Source organism: Hyla sarda, chromosome 3 (assembly GCF_029499605.1).
Source record: "Hyla sarda isolate aHylSar1 chromosome 3, aHylSar1.hap1, whole genome shotgun sequence".
Classification (NCBI taxonomy): domain Eukaryota; kingdom Metazoa; phylum Chordata; class Amphibia; order Anura; family Hylidae; genus Hyla; species Hyla sarda.
Window position 1 is genome coordinate 141,994,333 of NC_079191.1, and position 20,171 is coordinate 142,014,503.

Here is a 20,171-nt window from a genome sequence, read left to right on the forward strand (position 1 = left end):
AGTAGTAAAATAAAATAAAACCTACATAAATTGGGTATCCTTGTAACCGTATGGACCTACAGAATAAAGATAAGGTGTCATTTTTAACGAAAATTGCAATGTGTAGAAACGGAAGCCCACAAAAGTTAGAAATTGCGCTGTTTTTTTTTTATTTATTTCACCCCACAAATATATATTTTTTGGTTTTGCAGTAGATTTTATTAACCGCTTATCGACAATTGATGTAAATGTACGTCAAGGAGCCGTGGTACTTAACACACCATGATGTACAATTACGCTCTGCCTTGACCGCGTGCACCTGTCATGTCCGGCAAGTCCGGAGTGCTATCAGCAGCCAGGGACCGGCCGGTAATGGTGGACGTCCGCAATCGCGCGGATGTCTGCCGTCAACCCCTCCGATGTCGGTAGTGCGGTACTTTGGATGCTGCGGGGATCTGATCATCCAGCATGGCGAACGGAGGTCCCCTATCCTGCCTCCATCCATCACCAGGGGTCTTCTGCTCTGGTCTGAGATCGAGCGGACCAGAGTAGAAGATAGCCCATAACACTGATCAGTGCTATGCCCTATGCATAGCACTGAACAGTATTAGCAATCAAATGATTGCAATAAATAGTCCCCTATGGGGACTATTAAAGTGTAAAAGAAAGAAAAAGTAAAAAAAATTTAAAATGTAAATAAAAATGTAAATCATGTGTTTTTTCCATTTTACCCCCCCCCCCCCCCAAAAAAAAAAGCTTAAAAAAAATGATTGTTAAGCATATTTGGTATCGCCGCATGCGTAAAAGTCTGAACTATCAAAATATATTGTTAATTATCCCGTACGGTGAACGGCGTAAACGTAAAAAAAAATCCCACATTTTATTCCCAAAAATTTTTTAAGAAAGCATTAATAAAAAGTAAAACCTAAGCAAAAGAGGTACCATAAAAACTACAGATCATGCCGCAAAAAATGAGCCCTCTTACCACCCCGTATACGGAAAAATGAGAAAGTTATAGGTGGTCAAAATAAGGCAATTTCAAACATACTAATTTTGTTAAAATAGTTTGAGATTTTTTGAGCGGTACAATTATAGAAAAGCATATAACATGGGTATCATTTTAATCGTATTGACCCACAGAATAAAGAAAACATGTCATTTTTACCGTAAAGTGTACAGCGTGAAAGCAACACCTTCCAAAATTTGCTTAATTGGGGTTTTCTTTTCAATTTTCCCATATGAATAATAATTTTTGGGTTGTGGGTGGAAATATAAAAGTTATGATTTTTAGAAGGCGAAGAGGAAAAAACAAAAATGCTAAAATAAAATTGGGCCTGGTCCTTAAGGGGTTAAATGATTGATGTCATTACTAAGTACAATTGGTGACACAAAAACAAGCCCTTATATGGATCTGTAGGTGCAAAATTTAAAGCGTTATGATTTTAGAAGGGTAGGAGGAAAAAACGAAAGTGCAAAAAACTAAAATTGGCCTGGTCCTTAAAGGGGTACTACACCCCTAGACATCTTATCCCCTATCTAAAGCATAGGGGATAAGATGTCTGATTGTGGGGGTCCTGCTGTTGGGACCCCCGCAATCTCTGTGCAGCACCCGGCGTTCCTTTAGAATGCTGTGTGCGGGTGGCCAGGTCGTGACATCACTGCCACGCCCCCTCAATGAAAGTCTATGGTAGGGGGCGTGACGGCCACCACGCCCCCTCCCATAGACTTGCACTCAGGGGGCATGACGTGACGTCAAGAAGTGCCTGGCTGTGACATCACGACCCCCACAACCCACACCCGGCATTTGGAACATATGTAAAGGAGTATCCCTTTAAGGTCAAAATGGGCATCGTCCTTAAGAGGTTAATTTAACACATTTTTAGATAGGTATAAAAAGCGTCAGTATTATTATTTTTTTTTTACCTAATAATGTGTTCCATTATAGTCTATGTAAAAGCAGGCATCGGTGCACACAAAAAAATTAAACTGTAGTGATTCCAGAATTGGAATTAATGCTGTATTTTAAAACACTGCATGCACAGACCACTGCTTTTCCATAGACTTTTATAGAGCTATTTACAGCCAGTTTTTTTTATTTTACATTATGTAAACCCAGCCTTAGAGCATCTAGTTTTAGTTTGCACGCACCATCCTTAATTTCGGCATTATGGAGTGACACATCCATATTTTGCCTAGCCCAACCCCTTGTTAGAGTTATTCTTTTTTGTCAGATGTGTTATAAAAATCTGTTGAACGAAAATTCTGGCGTTTACACTTTTATTTAATCCCCACCTCATTCTTTACCTTATGCTATATGTTAGGTGAATTACTTCACCCTAAAATAGTTTTTCATACAATTTATAAATCTAGCATTTCATTGCTTCTTTTTAGCTGTGCTCTATTTTCTGTTAAGGTATGCAAAGGGTCTAAAACACATAATTTGATGTAAATGTACGTCAGTTTTTAGCACAAATTGAGACACCGTCATGATGCTTTTACCTATTAAGTCTGGGAATAATATAATATTATCAATAACACCACTATGGAATTGCTATATACACTGCTAAAAAAAATAAAGGGAACACTAAGATAAAACATCCTAGATCTGAATGAATTAACTAATCGTATGAAATACTTTCGTCTTTACATAGTTGAATGTGCTGACAACAAAATCACACAAAAATTATCAATGGAAATCAAACTTATCAACCTATGGAGGTCTGGATATGGAGTCACACTCAAAATCAAGGTGGAAAACCACACTACAGGCTGATCCAACTTTGATGTGGCTCAGTAGTGTGTGTGGCCTCCACGTGCCCGCATGACCTCCCTACAACGCCTGGGCATGCTCCTGATGAGGAGGCGTTGGTGGATGGAGCGACTCCTGGACAGTCTGTGGTGCAACGTGGCGTTGATGGATGGAGCGAAACCTGATATACCAGATGTTCTCAATCAAATTCAGGTCTGGGGAATGGGCGGGCCAGTCCATAGCATCAATGCCTTCCTCATGTAGGAACTGCTGACACACTCCAGCCACATGAGGTCTAGCATTGTCTTGCATTAGGAGGAACCCAGGACCAACCGCACCAACATATGGGGTCTGAGGATCTCATCTTGGTACCTAGTGGCAGTCAGGCTACTTCTGGCAAGCACATGGAGGGCTGTGCAGCCCCCCAAAGAAATACCACCCCACACCATTACTGACCCACCACCAAAACGGTCATGCTGGTGGATGTTTCAGGCAGCAGAACGTTCTCCACGGCATCTTCAGATTCTGTCACGTCTGTCACATGTGCTCAGTGTAAACCTGCTTTCATCTGTCAAGAGCACAGAGCGCCAGTGGCAAATTTGCCAATATTGTTGTTCTCTGGCAAATGCCAAACATCCTGCACGGTGTAGGGCTGTAAGCACAACCCCCACCTGTGGACGTTGGGCCCTCATACCACCCTCATGGAGTCTGTTTCTGACCGTTTGAGTGGACACATGCACATTTGTGGCCTGCTGGAGGTCATTTTGCAGGGCTCTGGCAGTGCTCCTCCTTGCACAAAGGCGGAGCTAGCTGTCCTGTTGCTGTGTTGTTGCCCTCCTATAGCCTCCTCCACATCTCCTAATGTACTGGCCTGTCTCCTGGTAGCGCCTCCATGCTCTGGACACTACGCTGACAGACACAGCAAATCTTCTTGCCACAGCTCGCATTGATGTGCCATCCTGGAAGAGCTGCACTGCCTGAGCCACTTGTGTGAGTTGTAGACTCCGTCTCATGCTACCACTAGAGTGAAAGCACCGGCAGCATTCAAAAGTGACCAAAACATCAGCTAGGAAGCATAGGAACTGAGAGCTGGTCTGTGGTCACCACCTGCAAAACCACTCCTTTATTGGGGGTGTCTTGCTAATTGCCTATAATTTCCACCTTTTGTCCCATTTGCACAACAGCATGTGAAATTGATTGATTGTCAATCAGTGTTGATTCCTGAGTGGACAGTGTGATTTCACAGAAGTGTGAGTGACTTGGAGTTACATTGTGTTTAAGTGTTCCCTTTTATTTTTTTGAGTAGTGTATGTGCATTCTTAGCTTCTAACCAACTGCGGCATAGAAAAAAAAAGTACGATTCCCACTCAATATTTGTATATGTATACTGTTCAACCCAGTGCCAGGCCAGGTGCCCATCTTTACCCCATGATAGATTCCTAAATGATTAATTTACAATGACACCTCCGTTTTCACCGGAGTTCCCTTTACAAAGCTGCAAGTTATGCCTGTATTCTGCCAAGAATACAGTACTTGTGGGAGTCATTTCTGTTTATTGGCGCCTAAAAATAATGCAGCTGGCTCCCGTATTCCTTGCCTTGACACTTTTTTTTTTCTTCAATTAAGTGCAGTGTTTGCATTTTTTTTTTTTTAATCAGTATGTAGTGCTAGCAAGCCATCACTGAATAGGCAATAGGCAAATAAAGTAAAAATTTGAGAAATAAGAACATCTCCAGAAGTGGACTGGAATGACGAATGCAAAATAAGACTTGGTACAGTATTTTTTTTTTTCATAATGTAATTCATTCATGTTACTCTATTGAAGAACTGGGAATAAAAAAATGCCAATTTTAAATCCACTTTGCTCTATAGGCAGAAAAAGCGCCATAGCTTCAGCATGTTGCTATTTTGGAAAACTAGCCCTGAGCCTAAAAAATGCCATACAAGGGGGAAAAATGGCAAAAGTAATGCGCCATTTTATACTTCCACAGTGACTTCCAGCTAACATCTGGTCGCAGCGTTTTTTGTCCAAAAAAACACCATACAGCGAGTTTATTTTTTAAACAGCCAAGTGAAATCAAAGCCTTAAAGAGTTCCTGTCATGATCTTGTAAAATTTTATAATCCCCCCAGTTCACTGCCCCATCATGATAAACCACCCCGTCTTTTTTTTTTTTTTTTAATATTTTTTTAGTTTTCTACCTTGATATTGCTCTGTATTTTCTGCCCAGTCTCAGATTCACAGACTGGGAAGGGGTGTTCCCCCAGCAGGCGTGACATCATCAGAAGCCATGCAGGTCATTCTGCTACACACAGCTTAGAGCAGTTCAGCGAGTGAGATGAGCTATGATTGGCTAAGGCTGCCCCCCCCCCCCCCCCCCCAGCTCTCCAGACTGCATTTCCTGATTTTGGACTTTTTCCAGGCCAGCATTCTGGCAAGAGATGGGGGGAAATGTCCAAATTCTGTGCAAGAGATGGGGGGGAAATGTGCACTGGACAAGTAGGGAGACACCTAGTGGCAGCTTTTTTAAATGCAAATAAAACATAGAAAACTTCTTTTTTTTTTTTTTTTTTATTTTTTTTAAACAAAGTACATTAGAATTTTTTTTTTATTTACCATAAGGAGTACAATAGCAAAAATTAGTTTTAATGAGAGTCCCCATTTAAATATTTAGGGCATATCCTGAAAATACACAATACATGTCCCAGATGGCAATACCATTAAACTTGTGCTTAACTTGCTTGGATTTTTGCCTTGCAGGGCCTTTTACTTATACGAAGCGGTCTGCTTCCCTTCCCTTTTTATTTTTTTACATTGTGGATATACTGGGAATTAAGATTTTAGACAAAGATAGCAATATTACTACGACAATACAATCCATTGGTGATTCTTTCACGTTAATAAAGTGGCTCGATCCATATCTGTTAGTGGAAGAATTTTACCAAAGATTTCAAGTGACAATTTATTTAGCTACAGAGCGTTTCACGTGCTGCACAGTTCCATGGCTTCTTTGATTCCTGATTCAATGCAGGTCCAAGCTTGTGAACTGCCAACAATGATATCTTCTGATATGTCATCGGGATGTGTCAGAAGCTGGTGATGATGAAAGTGGATTTTCCGTGAACGCTCCCCAAACACAGACTGCTTCTATCTGCCAATGCATTGTTAGATACGCTGCTTATTACACGTGTAGATTTTTTTTCTTCGTGTCTTCTTTCTTTCTTCCTACCTCTTCACTTGCATTTAATGTAACCTCTTTTATACAACTTTCTCCGGTGTTGAGATTTTGCAGTATACACAGTTATGCAGAATTGTAAGAATATAAAAAATAAATTATTTATAATCCTAAAATAAATGATACACCAATGTATCATTTTATAAATTGCTAGTTGAATAAAATGAGCTGTAGGATCAGGTGAAAATTTTAGTCAGTCATGGATACAAGAAGGAGATATGGCATCTAAATTAATTTTCAGGCTCGATTTGTGTCTTCGTGCTGGTAAAAATCTTCATTGTAGCTTAGGTCTGTATCCTTCCCACCCAGCCCATACTAGCTAATTTTCCATGCTGACTACCTGCGGTGAGACAAATGCACTCTATAAATATTAATGGATTAAATTATGTCTGAATTAGATTCCATTCTGGAAGTCAGTGAATTCTGATGATGGAACAGATCTTATTTATCGGGAAGGAAAAAAAGTTGTTGTTTATGCTCTTGTGAATGTGCAGGGAAAACAGTCCTGGTTATTGCCAACAATATTTCCTTTTAAAGAGGTCATCCGGTTTTAAAATTTACTCATTACATATATAGCGGCAGATTTTTACTGTTTCTGGTACATTTTGCTCCAACATGTGTACATGACTTGCACCACTTTTGTTTTAGACACTTCTGCACCTTGCAGCCCCAATGAGGGGCCTTGATTTGCTGAAAAGGTGTGTTATTGCTTATGTGTGTTTAATTACCGTATATACTCTAGTATAAGCCGACCCGAATATAATACGAGGCCCCTAATTTCACCCCAAAATCCCAGGAAAAGTTATTGACTCGACTATAAGCCTAGGGTGGGAAATACATCATCCCCCCTGTCATCATCCAGACCCCCGTCATTAACATCCTCATCATCATCCCCTTGTCATCATCCCCCCCTTCATCATTACCCTGTCATCATCCCACCCCCCACCTTCATCATCACCGCCTGTCATCATCCCACACGCCCCCCTTCATCATTACCCTGTCATCATCCCACCCCCCTTCATCATCACCGCCTGTCATCATCCCACCCCCCCTTCATCATCACCGCTTGTCGTCGTCCCACACCCCCTTCATCATTCCCTTGTCATCATCCCACACCCCCTTCATCATCCCCTTGTCATCATCCCACACCCCCCTTCATCATCTCATACCCCCCCTTCATCATCCCCTTGTCATCATCCCCTTGTCACCATCCCACACCCCCCTTCATCATCCCCTTATCATCCCACCCCCCCCCCCCCCCTTCATCATCCCCTTGTCATCATCCCACACCCCCCCCTTCATCATCCCCTTGTCATCATCCCACACCCCCCCTTCATCATCCCCTTGTCATCATCCCACCCCCCCCTTCATCATCCCCTTGTCATCATCCCCACCCCCCCTTCATCATCACCGCTTGTGAATGTCTGATACAGTGGTCTTTAACCTGCGGACCTCACAGATGTTTCAAAACTACAACTCCCAGCAAGCTGGGAGTTGTAGTTTTGAAACATCTGGAGGTCTGCAAGTTGAAGACCACTGCGGCCTTCGACATCATCCAGCCCCCCCTCCCTCTCACCCCCTTTAGTTTTGTACTCACCTCCGCTCGGCGGGACGTTAGGGTGCGCTGGTCCGGTGCTGCAGGACCGTCCGGTGGGGAGGGATAGTTGTTCCGGGCTGTCCATCTTCATCGGGGGACCTCTTCTCCGTGCTTCGGGCCCGGAATAGAGGCGTTGCCTTGACGAGGATGCTCAGGAACGTTGCTAATGAACGTCCCTGTGCGTCGTCGTCAAGGCAACGTGACAATTCCGGGGCCGGGCCCGAAGCACGGAGAAGAGGCCCCCCCGGTGAAGATGGACAGCCCGGAACGACTATCCCTCCCCACCGGACGGTCCTGCAGCACCGGACCAGCGCACCCTATCGTCCCGCCGAGCGGAGGTGAGTACAAAACTAAAGGGGGTGGGGGGTCTGGATGATGTCGAAGGCTGCAGTGGTCTTCAACTTGCGGACCTCCAGAGGTTTCAAAACTACAACTCCCAGCAAGCTCGGACAGCCGATGGCTGCCCGGGCTCGCTGGGAGTTGTAGTTTTGAAACATCTGGAGGTCCGCAGGTTGAAGACCACTGAGGACGGAGAGTTCACTAGAGTAAAAGCCGAGGGGGGTGTTTTCAGCACGAAAAATCGTGCTGAAAAACTCGGCTTATACTCGAGTATATACGGTATGTAGAATTATCGGTTATGTAATCTGTTTAATCCCTTAAGGACACAGCCCATTTGGGCCTTAAGGACTAAGCTAATTTTATTTTCACATTTTAGTTTTTTACTCCTCACCGTCTTGTTTTTTGCACGACCAGTTGACCTTTGTAATGACATCACTCATTTTACCATAAAATGTATGGTGCAACCAAAAAAAAAACATTGTTTGATAAGAAAACTGCAATTTTGCTTATTTTGGAAGGTTCGTTCTCACACTATCCAATTTATGCTAAAAATGACATGTTTTCTTTATTCTGTGGGTCAATACGATTAAAATGATACCCATGATTATATGCTTTTCTGTTATTGTACCTATTTAAAAAAATCTCAAACTTTTTAACCAAATTAGTAAATTTAAAAGCCCTCTATTTTGATGACCTAAATTTACCGTATAAGTGGCATTATGAGGGTTCATTTTTTTGAGCCGTGATCTGTACTTTTTATTGATGCCACAGTTGTACATATAAAACGTTTAATAAAGTGTTTATTTTTCCGCCGTTCACCGTATGGTATTATATTTTGATAGTTCGGACATTTACACACGCGGCGATACCAAATATGTAAATTCATTTTTATTTATTTTTTACACTTTTTGGGGTTACAATAGGAAAAAACTGATAATTTACATTTTTATTGGGGGAGGGGATTTTTCAAATATTTATTTTCCTTTTTTATTTCTTAATTTTTTTTGTATTTTTTTTTTACACTTTAATAGTCCCCATAGGGGACTTTTTATAGCAATCACTTGATTTCTAATACTGTTCAGTGCTATGCATAGGGTATAGCACTGATCAGTATTATCGGTGATCTTCTTCTCTGGTCTGCTCGATCTCAGACCAGAGCAGAAGACACCGGGAGACGGACAGAGGCAGGTGAGGGGACCTCCGTCCGCCATTGTAGATGATCGGATCCCCGCGGCAGCGCTGTGGGCGGTCCGATAATCCAGTTTTATGACCGCAATGCCGCAGATGCCATGAACTGTATTGAACACGGCATCTGATGGGTTAATGGCGGACATAAGCGCAAGCGGACATAAGCACAGGTAGCAGCCAGGACCTGCCACGCATGATGCGAGCACTTCCCCCAACCCCCCTCCCCGTGCTCGTGGTCATGTACAGGATATAAATGTACCAACGCACCAGGACATACATTTACGTCAAGGGGTTAATTTTTTTACTTTAACACGTTTTATAATTTATTTTATGTATTTGGTAACAATGATTCCATTTGTTTTTTTTGTCTTAATGTTTTTTTTTGTTTTTTCAGTTACTATCTCTACATGTATGATAAAGTGGTGGCGCCAAATGTGTCCCTTTCTGCTGCTGTATCGCAGTGTAAAGACTCCAAACCCATAAGAAGAGAAGAGACAAACAAACAGTCAGTAGCGGAATCTGAAAACCAGGCCCGGAGCACAAAACATAAATCTGTTACCTCATACCCTGACCTCTCAATGGAGGAAACGGAGAGCGTAGATCTCAAAACCGATACACAGTCAAGTAATAAACAACGTAAGTAAAGCATGTGAATGCCTGAACCCATGCTCCTCCACGGAATATTGCAAGATGCCCTGATTAACAGCTTAGTTCTCTGTTGATACTTGGAATTATCTTCCTGATTGTTTTGCTGTCCCTGAGGACGAGACATAATGTGATAAGACATGGAAACTGCTGCTCAGCTGTACTGGAGATGCGGTAGAGGAGAGATGGTGAATGATGTTATGGGTAGAAGTCAGGACAAAATATACTGAAAATGATTTATTTTATGAAGATACATCTTTCTCTGAGTGCTGAAATGGCTCTTTTTGCACAATGTAGCACATAACTTGCTGTGCTGCACTCTATTAAATAGTGTGTAGATGTCAAATAAACTAGCATTCATAGAAAACACCACACATGAACAAATTGTGCTCTTTATGGGGGAGATTTATCAAAACCCGTGCAAAGGAAAAGGTTCTCAGTTGCCCATAGCAACCAGTGTCTTCTTTCATTTTGCAAAGTCATTGTTAAAATTGAAAGAAGTGATCTGATTGGTTGCTATGGGCAACTGGGCAACTTTTCCATTGGCCAGATTTTGATAAATCTCCCCCTATGTCTTCAGAATGTTTCTAAAAAAAACAAACAAAAAAAAACGATATATGTCTGGTTACTTTACACATGCAAGGGAAGAGTAGGGTCAGGCATGTTGGATTTCAACATGCCTGATACTTTAGGTTCAGGGCAGTTAAAGGGGTATTCCGGGCAAAAACATTTTATCCCCTGTCCAAAGGATAGGGGATAAGATGTCTGATCGCGGAGGGGCCGCTGCTGAGACTCCCTGCAGCACCTGCTTTCTATGCGGGTGCAAAATCTCCAGTTTCAGAAATCTTCAGGTTTCCGGGACTGGGGACGACCGCCACGCCCCCTCCCATAGACATGAATGGAGGGGGCATGACGTCATGTCCCCAGTCCCGGAAACCCGGAGGTTTCTGAAACTGGAGATTCAGCACCCGCATAGAAAGCAGGTGCTGCAGGGAGATTGCGGGGGGTCTCAGCAGCAGGCCCCCCGCGATCAGACATCTTATCCCCTATCCTTTGGATAGGGGATAAAATGTTTTTGCCCTGAATACCCCTTTAAGCCACAACCAGGGGTCCCTCTCCCCACTCGGAGTATGCAAAGCATACATGTGTATGTGGGGATTGGAAGAGTCAGCTATCTGAAAACATATGGCTAGCTTTAGAGCAGCACAACAAAGATTTAGATATGTCAAACTACACCTCCCAAAGTAGGGGATTATCCTACTGGTTTATGGAGTAGAAATGGGGGGAAAAAAATAAGAAATCCAATCTTCCGTATCTGAGGACCATCAATGCTGTTCATGCCCCATTGGCAGACTATGTTTAGTGTATACATCGCTGTCAAGTCAAGAGGCCCCCGTACATATTAGATTGTTCGACGTTGCTGTTGAAGTTGGTATGTTCGGCTGACTTTAATCTTAAATGGGAGGAAGTTGGTTACTAATATTACATCATAACTGGAATGTAGTGTATATGTAGTTATATGAAGTTTATTCTTAAACAGTAATCCTGTTTGTCTGAGTTGTTTGCAGAGATGATTTGAGATGCGGGGAGTTCTATTTTTAGGCTTGCCTTGTGAATCTCATGACACCGCTCACATTCTCTGTGCTCTGTTGTATTCTCTGCTCCAGTAAAAGATAAACCACATGAATCGTGCTATTTGCTGGTTTACAGCTCACTTTATGAACAAGAGGCATGTAGCTAAAAAGATTTATTAAACAATCACAGGCTATAAAAGATGCAGAGAATCTAATGCTCCCAACATTCGCACTTTACTGCCTTCCCAATATTTCTGTGCCAGGCAGGACTGCCATTTAATCTCCATTCACAAAGGTTGCAAAATCAATAGACTGTATGGAACAAAAGCGTATGTTGATGCATTTTTATTCAGTGCACTCTTCCCAACCTAAAGTAACATTTTTGTGCAGGAGTATTTTTGAATAACAAGAAATAATAAGTGTTCTAAGGCACCCGATAAAATATTTGGAGCAGTACCAGTAATTGGAAAAGTGGAGGCAGAGAAGGAGCTAAGAATTTATCCAGCTATGATCTTTTGTGCAGAATTCAGAGTGAAGCTGCTTACATAATAATCAATTGTTGTAAAGTTGTATGTATGTCGGCCAGGTGTTAAACCATCACAGTGGTATAAATTCAGCTTTGCTTATAGTGAAAGGTATGAATGGTTTATGTAATGCGAAGAATATATTTACATTTGATTGTATTTTTGTCATTCAGCTGTACACAATACCATAAGCAATAATCATACATTCTATGATCAGTTTTATCTTGAGATAATCCGTGAATAGGTTCCTCTCAAGAAGGCGCTGGTACCCGGGGATAGAGGTAAAGTTCTTTTATTTGCAACGCGTTTCGATCCCGGTTCGGGATCAAAACGCGTTGCAAATAAAAGAACTTTACCTCTATCCCCGGGTACCAGCGCCTTCTTGAGAGGAACCTATTCACGGATTATCTCTATTGCTACTCACCGGACTGACGAGCGTCTAACCGGGCTTGTTCCTCGTGGCAGCGGTTTCCCTTTACCTACCACACACAGATGCTACTGCAGGTGTTGTGCTCTGAGCGCAACACCAAGGGGTAAGAACCCATCTTTATGTCAACTCCTATCATTGTTTAACGGTCCTCACTAGTCCTCGTTTGTATCAGTTTTATCTTGAGATATTTTCAATGCCAAACATACTTTACATCTCTGAAAAAGAAACAAGATTCTGTATATGACAATGTTCTATAGTAAATGAACAATGCCAAGGCAAATTTGTATGTCTTCCAGTAAGTACATAACTCTTCCAGGAGGTATATTTGTGCATTTAAAGATGTTGTTTGTATGATGTCAAACAGTCAAGGGGAAGCCAGGACTGTGGGCAGGATGGGTAAGACCTAGACACTAAGGAAAGACCACTTATACCATCTCCTTATTCCTGGAAAAAAATTACTTTTATACATCAACTGGCTCAAGAAAGTTAAACAGATTTGTAAATTACTTCTATTAAAAAATCGTAATCCTTCTAATAATTATCAGCTGCTGAAATTGAGTTGTTCTTTTCTGTCAGACAACAGTGCTCTCTGCTGACATCTCTGTCTGTCTTGGGAACTGCGCAGAGCAGAATAGGTTTGCTATGGGGATTTGCTTTTACTCTGGATAGTTCCAGAGACAGGTGTCATCAGAGAGCACTTAGACAGAAAAGAACAACTCAACTTCAGCAGCTCATAAGTACTGAAAGGATTAAAGGGGTATTCCAGGAAACTTATTTTTTTATATTTCAACTGGCTCCAGAAAGTTAAACAGATTTGTAAATTATGTATGGATATAAAAAGTGTCAGCTCACCCTATCCTCCGCATGGCAATATGAAGCCTCCAACTTGAGAAGAAAAGTTCAGAAGCCAGCGGTATGAAAAACGTCACCTTTATTGTATTCCAAGAATAAAATCGACATTGAAACGCCTCATATAGCAAACGATAAAACCTCCTGGACAAGCAACATGACGCATTTCAGGTCATGTGACCCTTCATCAGATGCAACATGTATGCATCTGATGAAGGGTCACATGACCTGAAACGCGTCATGTTGCTTGTCCAGGAGGTTTTATCGTTTGCTATGTGAGATTTTTCCATGTCGAGTTTTTCAATCTTTTTAGTGAACATTTTCAAGAATAAACAACATTACACGGTAGTGCAACAAGCACAATAAGACAGAAGACAAACCAGTTGGAGATCGAGCATAAGGATAAGGTGAGAAGTGTGTTTGCTCTTGTAATGTAACATATGTGGAATTAACCAGAGGTGTTTCTAGTATATAGGGATTGCCACTAGGGTTGTCCATGTCGAGTTTTTATCTTGGAATACAATAAAGGGGAAGTTTTTCATACCGCCGGCTTCTGCACTTTTCTTCTTAAGATTTGTAAATGACTTCTATTTAAAAAAATCTGTCTCTGGAACTGTACAGAGTAGAAGAGGTTTGCTATGGGGATTTGCTTCTACTCTGGACAGTTCCGGAGACAGGTGTCATCGGAGAGCACTTAGACAAAAAAAGAACAACTCAACTTCAGCAGCTCATAAGTACTGAAAGGATTAAGATTTTTTTTAATAGAAGTAATTTACAAATCTGTTTAACCTTCTGTAGCCAGTTGATATATATAACAAAGTTTTTTCCTGGATAACCCCTTTAACCATGTCTCTGTGAGTAGAGCATGGCAGCATACACATGCTTGCAATTGCAATTTAGCATACTTTTCTGGTTTTGTAGCTATGTCCTCTTTGCTCATTGCCTAGGTTCCTGACCATCACCCTGATTTAGAAGCAGTGTTTGTGTCACCCCCTGCTTTAGAGTAGCCAGATCTCCTCTTCCCTGCTGGGGCTTTATTTAAGCCCATTTGTCATGTCTGACAGCTCCAAACATAGTTCAAGCTTGGGAGCTTTTATACCAAGTAGAAAATGACATGCCTCTGACCCCAGCCTGTCCACCAGCAATCCCAGGAGTCTGTGTGGACAGCAGCAGCAGTGGTAGATATTTAGGGAGATGAGAAAAACCCTTTTTATTATTTTTAATCCCACACATATCACATCATGCGAAGTTTATTGATGAACATACCTGAATGCTTTTGGCAATGGAGTGTATCAAATAGGATGATTTAGATTACTTAGATAGTTGTTCAATACAAAATATATCCTGGGAGTACCAGTTATGTCACTAGCTAAAACATCCTGTTAAAGGGATATTCCTGGATTTTTTTTTTCTTCAGCCTTTGAGTACATGATCCAAAGTTATAGTACTATGTAATATGCTTCTATTACCTCTTTGTGCTGCTTTGTCTTGTTTTCATGCACAGGACCCACTCCAGGAAGTGCTGTAGTGCAAGTCTTATTGTTTTACTGTTGCCTCTGACCTTTCCTGGCATTCTATGCGGCCCAGGGAGTTATTAAAGTCATGCTATCCACCCACCAACTGAAGCATAGGCACGCACCCCTAGAGATCATTTGACTTGTGACACGTCTGGCCACGTGGAATGCTGGTAAAGGTCAGAGACAACTGTTAAATACAAGGCCATACACTAAAGCACATCCAGGTGTCGGTCTTATGCATGAAAATAAGACAAAGCAGCACACAGAGTTAATAGAAGATTAGAACATAGTATTATAAGTTGGCATCATGGGCTCAAAGGCTGAAGAAGAAAACATCCTGGATTACCTCTGTAATAGGAGTTCTGAATAGAATAGCCAGACTTCTACACGCTGGCAGGAAAATAGAGAAGCAAGCTGGGCATACCTATAAAAAAGCTGCCTGAATGCTTTATGCCTGTCAGCGATTTTTTTTTGTCCAGCCAGTAAGCCTGAAAACTCAGATGTACTTGTGGTGTCCTGGTACAGGACCTTGTCCTGTCACTGTCTAAAATCCCCTCAGAGTCCATCCATTCCACAGGGCTCTCCTGCAGGGCTTGCCCCTTGGTCGCCTCATATGAATGTATTGCTGTATAGTGTACAAATGTATAGGACCTACCTAGGTCACGTGATTATATTAGAATGGTTGTAGAGATATTTTGAACCTTCCTGGGTCATGTGATGTACCCAGAGTTTTGCATCCCGGTTACCTCAAGAGAAACTGTTTGCAGAAGAAGATCAGTAAAAGTTCCAGTTATCTCATAAATTCTGCAGTGGACATTCCATTTATTATCCTGCCTTTTGTGGACCGGTTGTCGGCAAGGCCTCCTATACAAAACAACCTCACCCTGGTGTCACGACAAACCAAGGGTTAATACCACCAGACCGTGCATCACCATTGCAACACCCCGACTCCACATATTGCACAACCAGAAAATCATCAGGTGTTGCTAGCAGTTCTGTATGTGAAGCTGTTTAGACTACTTTCTCTATATGTTTCCTCTATGGTATGATACATACGTGATCCGAGCTTTATCTGTTTTCTGTTTTAGAAGCCAGCTCTGGTGATGGGGAGAAAGACGGCTCAGTCTGTAATAAGGACGATGTATGCGAGGACGACAAGGGTCACATTATGGAAGAAGTTGTGAAGACATTCCTAAAACAGCAAGAAAAATTAAATTACATTTTACAGAAAAAGCACCAAATCCAGATGGTAAGTACAGAACCTATATAAGTTGTGCAGAAGCTTGCATTTACTGATATCATACAGTTATGATAAAAGACCCAGTGATAAGCCGACAAATGAGCAGGTGCTAGTTCATTGGCACATCCCTTTATTTTTTATTTTTTTTTATTTTTTGCAGACCTAAAAACACTTTTTTTTAGTTAGCTGCTCACCTCCCTGTTTAAATAGGGGATGTGCAGTTCACAATAATGAAAATAAAGGGCCTCATGAATGTTCCAGCGATTGTTTATTTAGCCCTGCACTGACAATAATTGAGAAGTCTAAAGGTTTGTATTTCCTGAAAAGTAGAGCTGATTTCTTTAAAAAAAACAGCACCACACCTGTCCTCAGGTTATGTGTTGTATTGAAGCCTAGTTCCATTGAGGTTAAAGGAGCCAGGTTGCAATACCACGCACAATACAAACACCACCCCTCCTGCCCTTAAAATTTTTTATGAGCTTTAACCCCTTCCTGCTACAGGACGTATGCATACGTCCCAGCACCCGACACATTCAGGCGCCTGGACATATGCATACACCCTACTGATCTCCTGCTCTGCTGCACGCAGCCAAGGAGATCGGCGGCGGGACCCGGCTGTCAATTGATTGACAGCCGGGGTCCCTCCGCAGCTGCCGGTGCCACGTTCGTGCCTGTCCCAGCAGCATTAACCCCTGATCACGGCATCTATGGTGTTGACTGGGAGAGGGTGCTCCCCCTGTTCACCAACGGCGGCAGCGTGATACGATCGCGGGTCGTCGTTGGTTGCTATGGCAGCAGGAGACCAGCTGATGGCCTCCTGTTTGCCAGCTACGGAAGCCTGTGAGATCCAGCCAGTGGCTGGATCGCACAGGCTGTAGTATGTGCAGCTCATCAGGTTATACTTTGCTGCAGTACAAATGTATTGCAGCATAGTATAACCTGTAAAAAGTGAAAATAAAATAATAAAAGGTTCTTCAATAAGTGTAAAAAATAAAATAATTACCCCTTTCCCATTAAAAGCCCTGTATAAAAAAAAACACAAATCATATACATACTAGGTATTGCCACGTCCGTAATGACGTGTACTATAAAGCTATAATGTAATTTATCCTGCACAGTGAACACCGTAAAAAAAAACCCCACAAAATGTTACAATTTTGGTACAAATAGCGGAATAAAAAAGATCAAAAGGTAGCATGTATCACAAAAATTATACCAATAAAAAGTACAGCTTGTCCCACAAAAAATAAGCCCTCACTCAATGGCGTCGGATGAAAAATAAAAAAGTTACGGCTGTCAGAAAATAACACAAAAAAAAGAAAAAATTAATTTTGCTCAGGGAGGAGACGAAACGAACGGTTTGACTTAGTGGCCATTTTTTCAGTCACTTTAAAAACATATAAAGGTTGAGAACTTTAACAGCAAGTAAATAACAAAGTGTCTTATAATTCCATAAGGAGCACTATATTAAAAGTTTTGTTTGGTGACTCTTTAAGATATATGCTTTGTCAGATGGGCAGGAACTTTAAAAGGAAGTGTACATTCTAGGCTCGGGTGTGTGTGAATGTAAGGCTTATACAGCATGAATCTGGCTTACCACCCCCTCAGCCTAATATTTAAACACGTTTTTGAAGTAAAGTACCTGCCCATCTGACTCTTAATTGAAAAATGTAGATAGACACATTTTTTAGACTGACTACAGGTCCTTTTCAAAGAATTTGATCTGATGTGACGGCTATTCTTCATATAATTTACATAGAACACTGGACATTATCGTAATCGGAGAAGAACTATTCAACTACATTAAAGGGAAATTCCAGCAATAGAAACTTATCTTGTCTGATCCGACCTCTGGGACATATTGCGATCAGGAAAAAAGGGCCCTCACTTTCCCAGCTGAATGGACTGGTGGGTTGGCACACACTCCATTCATTGTCTATGGAAGTGCTGCAGATACTTTAGCACTGCAGTATCTCTATCGTTTCCATGGACAATGAATGGAGCCTGTGCATACCCACCGTGATAATTAGCATGGAGATTTGAGTTCTCACGAGCGGGGATTCCAAAGGGCTGACCCCTTCTAGCATAAAAGACTTATCCCCTATCCTGGGGTCAATAAATATTGACAAGCAGGGAGCAGAGGGGCCTGAGGCAGGGAGCAGAGGGGCCTGAGGCAGGGAGCAGAAGGGCCTGAGGCAGGGAGCAGAAGGGCCTGAGGCAGGGAGCAGAAGGGCCTGAGGCAGGGAGCAGAAGGGCCTGAGGCAGGGAGCAGAGGGGCCTGAGGCAGGGAGCAGAGGGGCCTGAGGCAGGGAGCAGAGGGGCCTGAGGCAGGGAGCAGAGGGGCCTGAGGCAGGGAGCAGAGGGGCCTGAGGCAGGGAGCAGAGGGGCCTGAGGCAGGGAGCAGAGGGGCCTGAGGCAGGGAGCAGAGGGGCCTGAGGCAGGCTAATACACTCTGTATCTCTGCATCAATTGTGCAGATCGGGTAAGTTATACATCATTTTAACCTGATTCACCTGCACTATAACCCTGTGTATTAGGTTTAGTGCTGGTTAACCAACTGTCAGTTTCCCTCTAATAATACAATGTATTTACAAAGATTCTCCGCTTTTTTTGTTTAAATGACTCTACAGGTAAAATATAAAAGGATATGTAAAGGCAGGCAGACACATTTAATAGGAGAGGATTGTGGCTGGGTTTTTCCTATCCTCTTTCTTACTTAAAGGTTTCTCTGTAATAGGAGGTTGAAATGCTGAGCAGCTCTAAAGTTATGAAGGAACTGACAGTGGAGCAGCAGAACTTGCAGAAAGAGTTTGAGTGTTTGCAGACAGAACACATGCAGAAGATGGAAGAGTTGTATGATGAACAGCGAGACTTGGAGGAGAAGCTCAAACAAGTCAAGAAGCAGAAGTGTTCCTGTGATTCTAATGTAGAGCGAGATAAGGAGACACAGTATGCAAACCAGGTGAGCAGGCATTTGATTGTTTTCTAGTTGTCTACTTGAGATAATAGAGAGATTTCATACTTAAACTGGTTATCCAGTAGAATGATTTAATTTACTATTGTCCCCAACCTGCCTACAAAAATAATAAACACTTAAACTCCCCTTCTGCCGTTCCCTCGTAGCTCCTGGATAGGGACGCCCCATCTCATGCTGGGCTCTGCTGATAACACATCTTACAGGGGTTGGACAGAATAACTAGAACACCCCATTTTTATATGGTTAAGCTAACATTTTCCTGACACACCTGTCATTATCACTAATTCCCCCTTGTATCCCAGTCACGTAGCCTGTCTCACTATTGATAAACTTGTGCAGTTTTAAAAATCAGTTTGTTTTAGGGGCATGATATCTCGGGAATTATTGTTGGTGCACGCCTGGAAGGGGCGCCTGTGACCTGAATTGATCAGTGCATCAAGTTTTACTATTTCTTTGGTCACATCGCAGAAGGCAGAGACTGGCTAAACATCTGCCCACAGAAGTAGCTGTGCTCAAAAATCAAAGCATGACGCAAGGAAAAAAAGCAGTTGGTTACAATTTGATAAAGGACAATGCTGTTCTGCACTTCAAGCTTCGACTTTCAACCACAGCTACTTCTGTCTGCAGATGTTTTGCAGATCTTAGCATACTAAGATGTGATCAAGGAAACTGGAGAATTTGACACACCCAGCAACTCTGATTACAGATGCCCCTACCAGACAAGCACTAAAACAATTTTCCCTTGGAATTCTACCATATGTGATACATGACAAACCTAAATGTTTAGAGCAGCTCAAGTAATATTATCAACAGCGATGTAAACCTTACTGATGATGACAAGCTTATCAGCGTATAATATGAATGTGTTTTTTTTTTTCTAACCACTGAACCATGACTGGATAGCACCACTGTTCTGTGTCTGGATTATATTACCATACTAAAGCTGGGTAATATCACCACACCAAGACTGGAAAGCACCACTTTACCATGGCTGGATAACACCTTGATACCTTTGCAACATTAAAAGACTGCAGTAATAGTAACATGACCACCATATTGAGATTATGATGATCAAGCTGAAGTTGAATACCATGACCATATATTATGTATCACCCCATTGCAGACTGGACACACCAATAAAATACTGATCAGACGCAGGGTAAGGCAGAATAAACGTAACTGCAGTGATTTAAAGGAGTACTCTGCCCCTAGACATCTTTTCCCCTATCCAAAGGATAGGGATAGGAGGTTTGATCGCGAGGGGGCAGAACCGTGATGTCACGATACCCCGGCCCCTGTATTTTCCGTCATCAGCCACGGTGCGATCT

The 20,171-nt window shown here is 42.2% G+C and overlaps 1 protein-coding gene across 1 annotated transcript in view; it reads left to right on the forward strand.

Moving 5' to 3' along the window:
* The window catches only part of SKIL (SKI like proto-oncogene), a 61,597-nt gene that overhangs the window by 32,690 nt on the left and 8,736 nt on the right, over positions 1-20,171 (forward strand). Inside the window, exons 4-6 of the mRNA XM_056565165.1 lie at positions 9,482-9,723; positions 15,715-15,875; positions 18,604-18,828. Coding sequence (XP_056421140.1) covers positions 9,482-9,723; positions 15,715-15,875; positions 18,604-18,828 — 628 coding nt within the window. The remainder of the gene's footprint in view (positions 1-9,481; positions 9,724-15,714; positions 15,876-18,603; positions 18,829-20,171) is intronic.